Raw genomic sequence first — 16,821 nt, forward strand, 5'->3', positions numbered from 1 at the left:
AGACTCCGTGAGCACAAAGGACCGCTTACTGGAAAAGATGAAAACAGTTTGCTGCCAATTTTCTCTGGTGAAAAAAAGTGCTTTGGCGACTAATGAATAACGAACCTTAGTTAACAATGTCTGGAAGGCTCTGCTCTTGGCTCCCTGCACACAGTGTGATGGACAGAAATTAGGAAATTCAAACTGATTTTGTTTCTCCAAATTTAACTGTTTACACTTGAGGAAAAAATAATTGAATAATAATGCTTCTCTTGAGCAATTTCTCCCCCCCAAAAAATCGTTCTTAGAGCTTTCAAAATACCCTGCAGCTAAGGGGCCAAGCCATCTTGGCTAACTGGCTGGTGGGCCCCAGGGCGTGCACCGATTGCATAATCCACCCCCCTGTGCTTCAGGCACCCGGCCAGACGGCAGGGCCAGCTCACCCCCACCCAGAGGCCTGTGGAGGCTGCAGCCACCTGCCCCGCAGAGCCTCCTGAAGCCTCAAGCTTTGTCTGGGTGGTCCTTTCGAGGCTTGGTCAGTAGGAGGGGGAGGGGAAAGCCTGGCCTGGAGATGCCCACACAAGCCTCCCTGTCCCGCCGAGCATGCCTCCTGGAGATGAGGAGGCCATGGGGGCCCTGTTGGCCCAGGCATCTAGGGGGACAGAAGCTGTACCAGGAGAGGGTGGGGCAGGACTTGCAAGGGGCGCTGGGCTCAGCTCGTCCCAGGATGGACTGGCCACCAGCCTGAGGAGCCTCATCACACCTGATGAATGAAGCCAGAGGCAGGACATGACGGGTGCACTGCCAGCCCATCACTGAGACCCAGCTTCGGGGCTCCCATGGCCCTCTGGGGACCCCGTGCACTGCACACTTTCAAGGCAGGTGCTGCCCCCAGCGTGCGGCCCCAGGCCCTGTGCAGAGCACACCCATTGCCCGCCAGGTTCTGTGGAGGTGGCCACCAGGGGAGACGCCCTCATGTAAGGACCAGGGCCCTTGGGTGTGGGGGGGATCGGGGCAGTGACCTGGGTCAGGATCAACCCCTGAGTGAAGGGGGAGGAGGGGCAGCAGGCCTTGCCAAGAGCCCAGTCCTTCTCATCCTGCCTGTCCCCCTACACTGCGGCCATGTCCCGGAGCCCCACCCCACCCTGGGAGGGCCAGGCCCAGCTTCAGCCCACAGGCAGGCCGCTGGGGCTGACGCGCCCACACTGACCTCAGGGTAGCCTCCCACGTCGTGCACGTCGAGGCCCAGCAGGTGGCCGAGCCCGTGAGGCATGAACACGGCTCCCAGGTGGACCTGGACCATGGCGTCTACGCTGCCGGTCAGGAGGCCGATGCGGGTCAGCTCCTCCAAGTGGATGCGGTCGGCCAGGCGGTGCATGTCGGGCCACCAGACACCTGGGGCTCAGAAGGAGGCTGCAATAAGCTGTGGCCTCTGGCAGCTTGGCCAGAGCTTCCCAGGGCAAGGTTGCGGGGGACACAGGGAGCCCTTGCACTGGCTGAGGCCAGGGAGCCTGAGGCGAGGGGCAAGACCGATGTGGCCCAGGCTGTCCCCCGGCAGGGCTCTCTTAGCACAGCTCTGGACTTGAGACCCCTCCTCTCTCTCCACTGTGCCCTCGGGGCTAGGCTCCTCTCACCCACGGTCACCCGCAGGGGCCCAGCTCCCGTTGTGCTGCTGCTGCTGCTAAGTTGCTTCAGTCGTGTCCGACTCTGTGCGACCCCAGAGACAGTAGCCCACCAGGCTCTGCCGTCCCTGAAAGCCCAGTAAAATCTTTGGCATCAGGAGGAGAAAAGCACGTGCCCCCAAGAGCTGATGTGGGGCAGCCTCGGTGAGCCCCAGACGGAGGCTCAGGTGGGGGTCGGGGAGGGGTGTCCTTGCACACCCCCACATGGGGGGCTGAATCATCCTTGGAGCTGCTATGGGGAGCAAAGGTTTCTGGGGTGAAGGTGCAGCTGCCACAGCCTCACCGGCAAACCGGCAGGGGTCTGTGGCCCTGTGGCTACCAGCACCAGGTGACCATCTCTGTGGTTGCCCAGATGTCCAAACCCTGGGCTCTAATCAAACTCATCCCGGCCCCATGTTTCTGGGGCAAAGGTCACCATGGAGAGCGTCCCCAGGCACCAAGTTCTGAGGACTGCAGGCTCTTCGGAGCCGCCTGGCCTCCAGGGAGGCCCTGAAGGGCTGGAGCCTCAGGCCCTCAGGAAGCAGCCTCCAGGAGCCTCACTGTCACTGGGGCGTGGCCGCCTTGCCCACTGGGCCTCCACAGAGCAACGGCACCGGGTGCTCAAACTGAGCACAAGAACCTAGGCTGGCAATGCTCCCTGCCCCACCTTACGAGGGTGGAGCTGGGGGCAGGCCATGTGCCAGCCAAGGCCAGCGGCCCTGGGACGAACAAGGCCAGGAGGACAGGGTGGGACCTGCACCCAGAGAGGGTGGCCAGGGCTGGGCCCTGTGGCCCCTCCATGTGGGGCGTTACCCTGGCTCCCAAGGGGCTGCTCAGCCATGCCCCGATGATCTCGGCTCCAAGAGGGGAGCACTAGGATTCCGCACCCCAAGGGGCCTTGCTGGACTGCACTGGTGAGGGGTTGGCCACCAGGATCTGAGCCTCTGGGGCTGACAGGGAGCAGATGATGGGCCCAAGGGGTAGAGGGAGATGAGACACAGGCCCTCCCTTTTCAGACACTTGCTGGGCACCAGTCCCCCAGGTGTCCCCCTATCCTGCCAGAGACGGTGGGCCCATGTTTGGGGTCTCGAGCTGGCTAGAGGCCTGGGGCTGATCCAACCTCCTGAACCCCCAGGACCCAGGGTCTGAGCTGGTGGTGCTGCACCCCGATCACCAGGCAGTGGCTAGTCCCTGGCACAAGACACAGGGAGGCCAAGGGTGGAGGAAGCCCAGTCTTGTCCAGATACACAGCCTCCTTGGAGTCCAGCCCTGTTCTATCTGCCCCGGCCCATGAAGTGGGTGTGGCATCCTGGGGTCTGGAGTCCAGACCAGGTTACGACCACGTCGCCATGGGTGGCTGGGTCTGCACTCCTTGGGGTGGAGCCAGCGTGGGGAGCTTTTCTCTGATGGTTTGGCATCCTGAAATAGAGACCTGGATAACCAGGTCCCAGCTAGGCCGCTCACATGCTGTGTGGCCTAGGCAGGCCTTCACCTCCGGGAGCCTCAGACGCTTCCTTTGTCAAAAAGCCACGACACTGGCTGCAGAAGCTGGCTGTAGAGGCTCTGGCATCTACTCGGGACCGGCTCACTAAGCTCCCAAAACTGCCACTGTTCATCCATCACTTGTGGCCAGTCAGACCGTAGGTTCGACCCTTTATGATCATTGCGTCCCTAGGGCAGAAGCCAAGCCTTCCCAGCCTCGGCCACCGCTCTTTTCCTAAGATCGACTCACCCACCTTGCCCTCCTCGGGCCAGGGACCCCTGCTTTAGAAGCACACTGAGGTCCTTGCACGGCAGACCCTTTCCAGAGCCGGCTGGCCTGTGACCCTCCTGCTCGAGGTCTCAGCGTACACATCAGCCCCTCCTGGAGTGACCTCCCCCATCACAATCACTCTGCTGTCCCAGCCAATCTGCACCTTGTTCCGGGCACAGTATGCTCACTTGCTTCTAGGGTCTCTCCACCAGGAGGGCGGCTGCCTCTCCAGGGCACAGCACAGCCTGGCAGAGCGGGTGCTGGTCTAGGGGTGGGCGTGCAGCACGCTCTTTCCTAAGGCCCGCCCCTGCCCAGGGCCTAAGAGTAAGCCCCCAAGTAACCCTGCGAACTCCGCTCCCATCACTCGGCCTGGCCCCCGGGACCCGGGACCCGGGAAGGGCTGATGCCCCAGGGCGGCTCCATCTCTCTTGGGCAGGGCCTTTTCGGGTCGCCAAGCGAGAGGCCCGGGAAGCAGGCTGACTTCAAACCTGGCTACCTTCCACAGCGCGGGGCTGCGGTCTCGGCTGGGCCCAGGCAGCGGGGGGAATCAGGTATAAATCAAGCTCCGCGCTGGCAGCTCGGCTCCCCTCCTGTCCTCGCGGCCCCTCGTGGGGGCCGGACGTGCAGGCCCCGGCGGTCCCCGCGGCGCCTCTAGTCTTCCTCGCCTGCGCGCCCTTGGGGAAGGCCGTGCACACGGCTCTCTTGGCCGGGAGTGGGAGTTTCTGCCTGTGTGTGGTTAGGGTTGTGACAGTGATTAAACCTCCAGCAACTTGGCCCCAGTGTCTGGCCCGGATGGTGGTTACGACACCCACGGCCAGGGCAGGGGCCCCTGAAATGAGTGGAGGTTACTGTCCTTGGGCTAGGCTGCAGGGGTGGGCATAGGCCAGAGGGTCTTCCTGCCCGCCTAAGGCCCCAACGCCCCAGCTCCTTGGCCTCTGCAGCCCGTGGGCACCTCCTCACCCCCGCTGCCTCCTGTACACGGCTGGGACACCAGGCCATCTCTTTGGAGCACGGGTCAGACCAGGCCAGTTCCCGCCCCGAGAACTGAGCCCCAAGCTCCTTGGCCCGGCTTCCCTCTCCAGCTTCACCCCCACCCACTCCTGAGGTGCCCCTGTGCCTTCCACCTGCCATTCTCTCGGCTGGGACACCTCATCTTCCCAGTCTCGTTCCCCTGCCTCCCGTGGACCTCTGTGTCGAGGCTTTCTCCAGGAAGCCCTCCCCGATTGCCTCTTCCTCTGCTGCCCGAGCTAGGCAGGGAATGGTCTCTGAAACCTGAGAAGGCGGGGCCAATGCCCTGCTCCAAGTCTGACAACCACATGGCCTGACCGGGAGCCCCAGCCTCCCTGTGGCTCTCTCGCAGCCAGTGCTATGACTTGATGGACCCAGGATTCACGTGTGCCCCCAACCCCGCTCCTCTGTGCACTCAGGCCCAGGGTAGCAAGGCGGCATCTGCATTTTGCACTGTACCACCTGCCTTTTGGGTCAGAGGGACCTGAGTCCTGGTGCCTAGGCCCCACTACGTATCCCAAGCAGCCTCAAGTCACTGACTGGTCTTTGTGCCCACCTGGCCCCATCGGACCACACCTTCCCCTGATGGGCCGGGAGCCTGCTGGGCGTGCTGCCTGGCCTGGCTCCTGGGAGCCTCAGCAGCATCCATCATGGCTTTGAGGCCTCCTGCCCAGAGCGTGACAGCCCTGGGGGCTCTGAGGCCCGGAGCCGAGCTGGGAAGGCAGCGGAGAGCCCCTTGAGCTACATCCTCACAGCCCATCCAGACAAAGAGCTCACTTCATCCGAAGACAATGGCCCTCGGGGGATGACCGCGCGCCAGGCCCTGGGGGTGCAGGAGGGAAGGCTCAGGGCCGGGGTCCCAGGGCAGGCCCCGTGGGCTGCAGGGAAGCATCTGGCAGGCCACACTGGCGCGGGGCGGAGGGCTTCCAGCCCACCCCGCCACACAGCCCTGCCTGCTGCCAAGACCTCGTGGGACCCACTCACCCTGCAGAAGGGCAGGGGCAGCACGCGCCTGGGCAGCCGGCGCCACGATGCTGAGTTAAGCATGACCGCCCCACGCGGTCCCCGTGTGGTCCCCCACCCCAAACCCTGGCAGAGAGGCCAGGGAGGGCGGGAACTCACCCACTGCCCTTTGGCCAGCAGAGGGGCCTCTCTCAGGCCAGAGGGGGACACAGGGCCTTCACCAAGCACAGTCCTGGCTGTGCTGGTTTCTGCCCTAGGGCGCCCCTGGTCTGCACGGCATGCTGTCCCACCATCTCTGCCTGCTGGGCCTCTGTGTCCTGCACCATCTCTAAGGCGAGGCCTCAGGGGAGTCCAGACACTGCAGCCCCCACCCCCACCAGGGAGGGAGGCAAAGCTGGCAAAGGGACCCTGACCAGAGTCTGCAGAATGAACAGCCTTGCCCTGTCCGGCGGCCAGCTCAGACACTGGCTCTGGTCCCCGCCGTGCCCACAGCACCTCCTCCTCTCATGGGGGCTGGGTGTCCCATTAGCAAGCCCATGGGAGCCCGTGGAGACAGGTGGCCGGCCCAGGATGGGCACCTGCCCTGATGTGGAAGCTTTGGAGAGATTTGCTTGCATGGGCCAGAAGCCGGCACGTGGCCGCTGCATCCACCCCCCACCTCACCACGGGGCCGGTGAGGGTGGTGTTTCCCCCAGGTGCCACCACTGCCTGGCCGGCCCTGCTGCTCTCTCGTGCAGCCTCTGAGCGAGCTCAGCCCTCCTTCCCAGGCTGCGTCTGAGTGGCAGGGTGGGACACTCCCCCCACCGCCGCTGACCCCTGGCCTGCCTCCCTCAGTCCCGGAGCTGTACCCCGGGACCCCTGTGTGCCTAAGCACTGGCCCCTGCCTCTCCTCTGGGCATCTTGCTGTGACCCTGGCTGTCTCTATTCACTCGTCCCTGGAAGGCGCAGGAAGCAGTCACACAGTCTCTGAGGGTGTTTGTCTTGGCCCAGGAGCCAAGCCCACAAACCAGGGGCATTTCCGCTAGGACCGGGCACGGGGCTGACCTGGCCACGGCCTTTGTGCTACTATGGGGAGGTGACCTACCCCACTCTGAGGGCAGCTCTGTGAGCACAGGACCCCTGGCCTGCCAGGCCTTCCTGGCATGCCCCCCAGGGAACAGTGTGTCACAGTCTTGAACTGTGGGGTGGGGGGCTCGCTGGGGGCTCTGCTCCATCCCCCCCCGCCACAGGAACCTCGAGGCCCCCAGTGCAGGCCAGGCCTGTGCCCCGCTGTGTGCCGGGGGAGGCCTGCCTCACAGTCCCCAGGGACCATCTCGGCTGAGTCTGGCCTGGCGGGGCCTGAAGCCTTGTAACCGCCCCCAAAGTCATATGGCCAGGCAGTCCCATAGGACCCTGGTGCTGGGACCATGCACCAGACCCTTTTCAGTGCCATCCCCACAGGCCCTGGGGATTGGCCTGTGGACTTGGCCACTTTCTGAGCAGAAGTGGGGTGGCTTTGTTGGTCGACTGAGTCGGCCAGGACACCAGCTGGGGAGGTGCCACATAGATCCTGCCCAGGACCCAGCAGGTTTGCCTGTGGGTGGGTGGTGTCTCCCCCGCCCTGTCCCAGCACAAGGATGGGTCTAAGCAGGGCCAGGAGTGTGAAGCCTGGAGCTCCTAGGTAAGCAAAGAGCCCCAGGAGAGACACTGTCCTTCCAAATCCCGACCTGCTCAACATCCCGCCAACCTTGCCCACAACCACTGCCATGCCTCAGCCTCACTGCCTGCCCCAGTCTCCAGTGTGGAGTGTAGCAGCAGCCTTCCACCCTCTGTAGCACAGCCTGGGGCCAGGCTCGGGTCCATGCAGGTCCCTTTATGCTCCTGGAGGGATCTGCCATGGGCTGTGGGCGCACCGGGTCTTGGGGCCGTGCACCTCCATGCACTCTCACCAGCCCAAACCTTTTGCAGCAAGTAAAACGCTTATCACTTAAACAACCAATGTTCAAAGCTGAACAGAACCTTCTACTCCTTCTCTCCCTGGGGTAATGCAAGGATATCAGGGGAGGAGGAGATGGTGCCCCTTACTCGGGGTGATGGCTCCACACAGGTGGAGTTTTACAGGTAACAGGTGCCATGTACCGGGGTTTAAAGGTCAGAAAGTATAAAAGGCTCCCGGTGAGCACCCTCCCTCCCCGCCGTGCCCCACCCAGTCTGTCTGTCTGGCTCCCTTCCTGCCCCTCCCCCCCCGTGGATTTACAAGCACTTGTGAATCCATGTTCTCACCCCCCTCGCCCTCTTCTTTATCACCTTTTGTGAATTCCCCACCTTCTGCACTGCTCTGTCCTTATGCAACAGTCCGCCCTGGAAGTGTCCATACTAACCCCTACCTAGAGAGAACTGCTGCTTTTTAAACAGCGCAAGATGCTGTTTTCTTCTGCAGCTGCTATACCAGGCCAGTCCTGCGGATGCGGTCACCTGTCCCAAGCTGAGCTTTCAGGTTTCCTTCCTTGTCTCCTTTTTCGGGTGTATCTGAGTTCCTCATCTTTGGACTCATCTGATCACCAGGCTTTGTTCCCGCCGGACAAGTGAGAGTGCGGGCCCGTCACCCCTCCCTGGCTCCCCAGCACTGGACGGGGGCATCCGGAAAGCCCCGCTCACAGTTTGCCTCCTCTGAAGGCGGCAGCCGCTGACGAACCCTCACAAGCAGCACCTGGCCAGCAACAACTGGAAACGGGGCGGCAGGGGTTCCAGGCTGAGCTGTCAGATTCTGGGCCCTCAAGGGCCACACTCGGGGGCCTTTACAGTTTAGGGGCTCAGGATCTTTCCTTCTTTTTCCCTTTGTAAATACAGTAAATTTCCTACATACGAATGACTTCAGTTCTGACAACTTGTTCGTGATGTCCGACCAAGTTAGCTTAGGTACCTGACTTTTATAGACAATGCCAGACACGTGAACTGATCTGAGTGGCTGGACATGCGCACGCACACTAGCATCTCTGAGAGCTCACGACTTGAAGGTTCGTGTGTTGGGGACTGACTGTAAAAGTTCCATGGAGAAATACAAATCTGACCCCCATAGTCCCCCTGATTCCACTATGAACTCAGAGTCCAGCCTTCAAGGCCTGTCAGGCCAGGTCCTCAGATGGCCCCACAGCCTCTGCTCATCATTCCCCACACACCGGAGAGAGACTCAGCTCCTGCCCACCCAGTCGCAGCCCCAAGTGAGGGTGCTCCACGCCCAACCACAGGCGAGTGTCCACACTGCCAAGCTCTCGCTGGAGCAGCCACTGCTGTGCGACAGGGCAGAGGACATGCTGACATCCCAGCGGCCAGTGTGGACAGGGAGATGTGCAGGAGGAGAAGGTCGGAGGGGACAGGGGGTGGCCTCGGGCTGAGCTCCCCGACCCCCCTCAGCCCTGTCTCTGCTTAGTGGCCAGCCCCCTTTCCCAGGAGTGGCGCTGGGGGCCTGCTAGCATCTGGAGCCTTACTGGCTGAGCGTGAGAGATGGGGACAGAGTCAGGTCACTGCAAAGCGCCGGCCCTTCTTCTCAGAGGTGCACCGCCCCCTGGCCACCGGCATCCCCAAGCCAGGTGGTCCTCCCCCCAGGCCCCGCCCCAGCCCTCACCTGGCTTCATGGCGCTCATGACGGCCCGGCAGCTCCGCAGCACCGCCTCGTAGATGGCCTTCTGGTCTGGGGTGAACTTGCCGTTGGCGGGGAAGGAGCACGTGATGTCAGAAGCGAAACAGTAATATTCACCGCCCATGTCGAACACGCTGCCAGGAGAGTGGGCATGAGGCCGGTGGGACACCCGGGGGCACCCGCGCCCTCTCAGCCACGCTTCCGTCCTGCCCAGCACCTAAGGCCGCTGAACCAGAGACTTCTTGCAACACGGCCTGTGCAGACAGCAGTGTGGGGCCCTCCTATCCTGCTGTCTCCTCACGGTGCGCAAGCAGTAAAGGACCCAGGGGCACCCCGGGAGGCTCCCGCTCCAGAGCAGGAAGGTTGGGGGGAACGTGGCTGCCCACACACCACACCCTCACGGCCCCCGCTGGCCAGGCCCCTGGATGCCTGGCTGTGCGGACGCCCTGAGGGAGGTGTGGAGGTATCCCCAGGCCCCACCTGCCACCTGGCCTCCACACAGGCACTCTGACAGCGCCACCTCCCCTCAGGGGCCACCCTGCACCCAGCATGGGCACAGCCGCAGCCACAGGGCAATGCTCATGGGAGCCAGATGGGACCTCAGGACAGATGCACCTGCCTAACAGAAGATGTGGGCTGAGGCGCAGCGCCCAGCTCTCACAGCCCCAAAGGCCCCAGTGAAAACCCAGCCAACAGCCCTGCTCTAGTTCTGAGGTCCCCTTGGTCCAAGGAGCATGGTCCTCTCCTTGCTGGGTGGTGGTGAGAGGCAGTGTGCTCTGCCAGGGCCTGGCCAGCAAGTCCCCAACTTGGGGGCTGCCTGGCCCCCAGCATCCCTGGGTCACAGAGCAGAGACCAGGAGGCACAGAGGCGGGCGTGGAGAGTGTGGGAGGAAGGGAGAAGCGGGAGCCGGGAGCCCCTGCCAGCAGAGGCAGGGCGGCACTGGGACAGACAGCAGGCTGCTGAGTCAGGAGGCCGGGCCTCTGGGCTGCCCTCTGGACATCCCTTGACAGGGCCCCGAGCCGTGGGCCTGGGCCGGAGTGCGGGGAGCCGGGCTCCCACACCCTCGCCGCCTGGCCCTACTGTCAAGGGCAGGTGAGAATCCTGCCTCACACACCCTCCACACGGAGATAAGACAAAATGAGGGAGGCGTTGCTGGGTCCAAGCTTGGCTCTCACCAGGGCACCCACAGACAGTAGTGGGGTGCCCAGAATGAGCAGCCTCCCTGTCCTGTCCCCTCACCAGCAGGACACTGAACAGCAGGCCCAGGGCTGGACCATAATGGGGTCAGGGTCAACTCGTGATGCTGATGGTGACAAGACAGACTGGGGGACAACAGTTCAGCCTCAGGCCCAGGCCCCTGCAGTACCTTCGGAACTAGGGACCAGGAGTCGGGAGGGGCGGAGGTGGGTGGCGCTGCCCTCTCTGTGCCTGGCTCCGCCCCATGGGGGGCAGTCTGCAGCCACTGTTGGAAAATTGGAGCCCCGAGGCAGAGCCCCACCTGCCATGCAAAGAGCCTCTCAAACCCCAATGCTGGGCTTCCCTGATAGCTCAGTGGAGAAGAGTCTGCCTGCCATCACAGGAGACACGGGTTCGATCCCTGGTCTGGGAAGATCCCACATGCCTCGGAGCAGCTAAGCCCGTGCGCCACGACTACTGAGTCTGTGCTCTAGAATCCAGGAGTCGCAACTGCTTAAGTCTGTATGCCCTAGAGCCCATGCTCTGAAACAAGAGAAGCCACTGCAATGAGAAGTCCTTGGACAGCACCTAGAGAGTAGACCCCGCTTGTCACAACTCGAGAAAAGCCCTCAAAGCAATGAAGACCCAGCGCAGCCAAAAATAAAGAAATAAAATTATTTTTCTGAAACCCTCAAATTTCAATGGTAAACACGACGGCTCAACCTGCATTCCAGGAGCTGCCTGCGTGCCTGTCTCAGGGGACCTCCACCCCGAGCAACTGGCCCTACAGGTGGAGCCGGGGGTCGGCCACGCAGCCTGACGGCAGCAATAGGGAATCCACAGAAACGGGATTGTTTCTAAAGGAAAATCATGAATGCTCAGGATCTCAAGATGCTCTGCTGAAAGTCAAAGTCCCCAGTTGGGCACTTTTTAATCTCCTGTCTTTTTCTGACTGCAAAACACCATAAACAGTGTCAACAGATAACAACTCAGGTGATTCTCAGGTGGTGGTGGGGAGAGCCCACCAGGACGGCAGAGGGACTTCAGATTGGGTCAAGGTCAGAGACTCTGGGGGACCCACCCTGGGGTGGGCCAATGTGTGTGTGTGGGACTTGGGGCTCACTAGAGGAGACCCGCCCAGCCCGGGTGTGGGAGCCAAGGATCCAAGGGCGAGAGGCCCCAGCAGACACGCCCAGCATCTGCTCCCCAGGGCACTCTGCTGCACCAGGGGGTTGGGGTGACAGCTGTCTGCAGGTTTACTCGTGCCCTGGGGCACATTCCCCCTCCCACCAGCTGGCCAGGAGGGCGGAGCACATCAGAACCTTAAACTGCAGGGAAACCGAGGCTCTGAACACTGGCCTGGCAAAGTCACGAGTTGGGGCCAGCAGCTGGGAGCCTGGAGATGGGCTCTCCTGTGCTCGCTCCGGCACTCGGCCTCAAGGGCCTCAGGGTTGTCCCACTTTCACCGTGTGGCTGCCGCCACTGCTGCGGGTTTGCATCCTCCGCGGCCGGCGCGCAGGCAGGCCTGGGAGTGGAACCGCGTGGGGCCATGGCCCCACTTCACCCGGGGAGCAGAGCATTCTTACTTGGGGTCCTTGGAGGCAACAAAGGAAAATGGTCTGTGGTTTGTTGATTCAGAAGGACCAGGAATGGCCTGAGAAGATGGGAGAGAGCCAGGGGCGTGGGGACACAGATTCCTGGGGGCCACCACATCAGAAAGAGACCTGCAGCAGCACCCCCCAGGCAGAAAGTGCTATGAGGCTGTGCAGGACTCAAAGGAAAACAGAAATTAAACTATTTAAATAGCCAGGAAGCCCACAAGAGCACACCAAATGCTGGAGTCATCCGGAGCAGTGAAAACAGGCCCCTTCCCCGGGGCAGGCATGACTCCTGACCAAGTTCTCAAAAACAAAAACACGGCAGGCGGGGGTGAGCACCCCAGCCAGTCTGGCTTTATTGTTCAGCTTCTAGAAACCTTCGGCTGGATTTTTTTGTTTTAAAATCATCCACTTTCTGGAGAAGGAAGTGTACACCCAGCCAGCCAGCTCCATCCTGCCCAGCGATGCTCGGGCATGGGGCTGACGTCTATTTTTGCACTCTCAGTTCCCCATCTTTCTCTGCCTTTTTTTGGTTTTTAAATCTCCCTAGGAGAGTTCCTACATATATTAGTTATTCAGATTTCAAGTCATTCTGGAATCCAGGGATGAAAACCATCGCTTTTATAAATCATCTCCCCCAGCTCCTCTGTGTCCACTCCGTCCGTCCTCTGAACGCAGGCTGATGACGGAGAATTCGCTCATACTTTGGCTCAACAGAGAACACGAGGAGCCCTCCTCCCAGCTGCCTGGGGACACCCACCAGGGACCCTACCATCTCTGGCCGAGTGAACGCGTGTGATAATCTAAGCCATCTGGGGAGGTATTACACATCTCCAAGCAATATGCTAGTGGCTCATTCCTCACATGTGTTCATCTGGTTCTATTTCTGGCTTGGAGGAGAGGTTCTGTCTTCCGTTGGCTCCTCCCGGGCAACTTCAGGCCCGGGCTACCTGCCACCATCAGCCCACCCAGGCCCTCCTCAGGTCCCCTCCATCCCCTCCGCCCCACCGCCCCACCGCAGGCAGAAGACCTACGAGCTGGTTCGGCCTCTGATATGAGGCCTGGGAAGAGTTTTGGTGAGGGGACTCTGTGGTCTTTACGGCAAGGTCACTGTGTACACAGGCTGCAGCTCTGGTTTACTCCCCAGGGCTGTGGCCTCGCTCTCGGCTACCTCTCACCCAGACAGGCACAGTGCACACATGCCCACGCATGTGCACTCACTTGTACATCTATTCACCGCAGCGCACCATTTCAGACCCCGACGTGCACCCGCCCCAGTCGGCGTTCTGGACCAGGCTGGGGGATTTCTGAGCTGCAGGAATCTCCTGCTTCCCCTCCAGACCTCAGCCTGAGACAGAGAGGAAGGTGAACTGGTGACTTTCCCACTGGTGGTGGCCACACAAGGCCCACAGGTCACCCACTGGCTCCCAGCCAGACCCTCCATGCGATGCCGAGCCCTGGGATGAAGGCCTCCACTTGGAGCTCTGGGACTGACTCCCCAGGCCGACCTCTTCCCACTGCCTTCTGGGCATCCCTGCTCTCCATCCCAGCCACGGGACAGCTGCTCCTGTGGGGCCCAGGTAGACAGGAAGTCATCCAGGCAACCAGCCCCAGGAGCCCAGAGCCAAGAGTCGGCACGTGCTGCGGGCCTCCCGGTGTCTGGATGGAACTGCTGTCACCTTTCTGCGGAGGATGTGGGGAGATGCAGAGCCCAGTGTGGGCCACGACCCCAGGAAGAACGCGGTCCCCGGCCCCGTGTGTGGGTGGGACCCTGGGGCTTGCTGCCGAGTGGCCTCCCCAGGGCCGGGGGAGGCAGTGAGTCGGTGTCACGCGCACAGCACATGCTTCGTTCCACTTTTCAGTAAGCAGTGTCCCATGGTGTCTGCGAGCACCCCGGCTGACCGGACTGGGGCTTCCACACTGTGGGTTGTGACGTCAACCATGTGGGATGCGGAGGCAGCAGCAGAAACAGACAGCACGGGGCGGATCCCATGGTGAGGGCGCTTGGTTACTGCCTGGGTGTGTCTGCTTGTGTGGTACTGGGTTAGAATGCAAAGGCTGCTTCAACCCAGATGGCAGGCTGAAGGCCACGGCCACGGGTCTGGACAGATGGCTCACCAGGGCCTATGCCCTTCTGAGAGTGTTCTCTTGCCCCCAGGACTGGGGCATGTCCCAAAGACTATCAACTCCTCGGGATGGGGCTGGCTGGTGACTGTATAGCCCACCAGGCTCCTCTGTCCATGGGATTCTCCAGGCAAGAATACTGGAGTGGGTTGCCATTTCCTTTTCCAGAAGTGTCCTCTAAGAAGACAGCAAAGTCGGGGGAGTGGTGCCCTGGGCTGGGCTTGGAGGGAACACTTTTTCTCTAAAGCTGACCAAGGCTTCAGGCACCAAGACAAGGGAGGACTTGGGGACCCCTCATTGCGGCCCCTCTGCTAGCTGGGGAGGAGACCCAGGCATGACTTGTCTGCCCCCAGGAAGCAGCACACAGATGCCAGACACATATCAGACCAAGGGGTCCCCAGGAACAGGCAGAATTGTTCCCACTCCTGCCAGAGGAGCCCCAGAAATGCCAAGGGGACTGTTTGGGCCCCAAGTGAGCAGCAGGCACCCCAAAGCCTGTGTGTGTGTGTGGGGGGGGTGGATGTCCGTGATGGAGATGCAGGTTGTAGCCCCAGGCTTGGTGTGATGGAGGGGCAGGTGGTGGGGGGAGTTCCCCAAGCAGTTTAAACTGATGTCTAGTCCACATCAAACCTGTGGAATGATCAGGGGACTAACTGGAGAGCAGGGCAGACAACCCACTCCAGTGTTCTTGCCTGGAGAATCCCACCGACAGAGGGGCCTGGTGGGCTATACAGTCCATGGGGTCACAAAGAGTCAGACACATTTGAAGCAACTTAGCATGCTGAGTCGGAGAAAGCAATGGCAACCCACTCCGGTACTCTTGCCTGGAGAATCCCAGGGACGCAGGAGCCTGTTAGGCTACAGTCCATGGGGTCACTAACAGTCGGACACGACTGAGCGACTTCACTTTCACTTTTCACTTTCATGCATTGAAGAAGGAAATGGCAACCCACTCCAGTGTTCTTGCCTGGAGAATCCCAGGGACAGAGGAGCCTGGTGGGCTCCCGTCTATGGGGTCGCACAAAGTTGGACACGACTGAAGCGACTTAGCAGCAGCAGCAGCATGCTGAGTGGCTGCTGAGTGGGGCTGGGACACGCCTCTCCCCAACTAACCAGGATGGCCTCCAGCTCCCAGGCCCCAGAACACAGAACACACACAGCCAGCAGAGATGAGCCTGGCCGGCTGGCATGTCCTGAAACAACGCTGCCCTCTTCTGGCCAGTGCTGGGAGGTCCGGCTTGCCATCCACCAGCCACATCCTGCCTGCAGCTGGGCAACCCAGGCCTGAGCATGCTTCGACTGGGGCATCTAGAAGGTTCTGAGGGCGGCCACTGGGCTCCCTACCCCAGGAACCAACACCCTGCCTCCTAATCAAATGGTAGGAGGAGGCAGTGGCGGTGAGGAGGGGCTGTCTCAGCTGTTTTTCAAATCAGAGCCCAGTAGAGGCAGACCCTGGACCCTCCCCACCTCTGCCCCCTGAGGTGTGCCTGCTGCGCCAAGGGGGAGGCAGGGAGTCTAGCACAAGATAGGGTCCAAGTCTGAGTACATGGCTTCCTTGGGGACAGTGGCACTCCCTGGCCCGTGCGTAGGGCACTAGCCCTGGGTGCCTCCACCCGCCATGGAGACTCTGGGAGGGAAAGCCCAGGTGGGTTCTGGGAGGACGGGGCAGTGCTTGAGGGCTCAGATGATGATGACCTCGGCCACAGCCAAGGACGATTGAGCACGGTGAAGACGATGACCTCACTGCCACAGGCTCGGGGCTGATCTGGTGGGGAGGGGTCTTCCGGGGCGCCCACCCAGGAAGGCTTCTGATGGCTTCAGACACGGTCCCGTGTGAGCTTGGGAAGGGTGTTCATCAGAAGTGCACCACACTTCTGGGACCGTGTTTTAGAAGGTCTGCTTGCTTTTGCCTTAAAATAAAAACAAAGCAACTAAAGGCTTAGGAGGGCAGCGACTTGGTGATGGGGTTCATGGTGAGCCCTGAGGGCCACAGCAGGAAAAGGGCTCTCAGAGGCGACAGATAAGCCCCGGGTAGCCCCACAGGAGGCTGTGCGCCTCTGAACCAGCCAAGAGGGAGGCCCGTGGGGACCCGAGGCCGCATCAAAGTCCAGTCGTTGCTCCCCCCACACCTTCGGATCCATGCAGAGCAAGCCTGGCATCATCCAGCTGAGATAAACGGGGGTGGGTGGGGCTGGTGTGGTGTCAGGGGTGGTCCTCAAAATCCCCTTCTCAGCTCTTGGGTGATGCGTCTGACATGGAGTAAGAACCAGCGCATCTAACATACAGGCCCCGATTTCCTGGCCCAGCTCCCAGGCAGCACCTGGTATCGGAAGGACAGAGGAGTGGAATGCGGCCCTGGCCAGCTACATGCCCCACATGGCACACGCCTCTAGGACAGTTTAGGGGCTGAAAACACAGAGCAGGCAACCACGTGACCCGAGAGTTGTGTGAATAAACCGGCCCATCTTGTGCTCCGCTGGGGCCTCTTGCCTCCAGTCTCTGTCCGGAAGCACTGCTGGGAGGCGGGCCTCGGGGCACAGGCACGCTGCTGGCTCTAGGAATTCTGGTGTGTAGCAGCAATCCCACCAAGGCCTCCTGTACAGGCTCCATGCTCACCCTTATGATCAGTGAATCCTCCCGGAGCTGGGTGCTCTCACCCACAAAGACAGATGGAGAAACTGAGGCTCAGAGGGTGATCACTCAGCTGGGGGGAAGGGAGCAGGCATTTGAACCAGGGACCTTCTGTGCTCATCGCCACACATCTGGGGCTGGAGGGAGAGGGATGCCCTTTGGCATCCACTCCCCACCTTCTCCAGCAGAGTCTGACTGCCTTGGATCAGCTCCTGGCCCCCAAACAGCCCATTCCTAAATGTTAAATATCTCTGGGGCATTTTTGCCTGACATCAAGGAACTGAGACCCACAGCGTACCACATGACGGG

At 61.3% G+C, this 16,821-nt stretch overlaps 1 protein-coding gene across 2 annotated transcripts in view; it reads right to left on the minus strand.

The window, feature by feature from the left end:
* Positions 1-16,821, minus strand: part of PEPD (peptidase D) — a 119,477-nt gene that overhangs the window by 3,164 nt on the left and 99,492 nt on the right. For both annotated transcript variants that reach the window (XM_061387914.1, XM_061387913.1), the window contains 2 exons: positions 8,969-9,117; positions 1,190-1,374 (listed from right to left, as the gene is read on the minus strand). In XM_061387914.1, the coding sequence (XP_061243898.1) occupies positions 1,190-1,374; positions 8,969-9,117 (334 nt within the window). The remainder of the gene's footprint in view (positions 1-1,189; positions 1,375-8,968; positions 9,118-16,821) is intronic.

This window comes from Bos javanicus, chromosome 18 (genome assembly GCF_032452875.1).
Source record: "Bos javanicus breed banteng chromosome 18, ARS-OSU_banteng_1.0, whole genome shotgun sequence".
Taxonomy (NCBI): domain Eukaryota; kingdom Metazoa; phylum Chordata; class Mammalia; order Artiodactyla; family Bovidae; genus Bos; species Bos javanicus.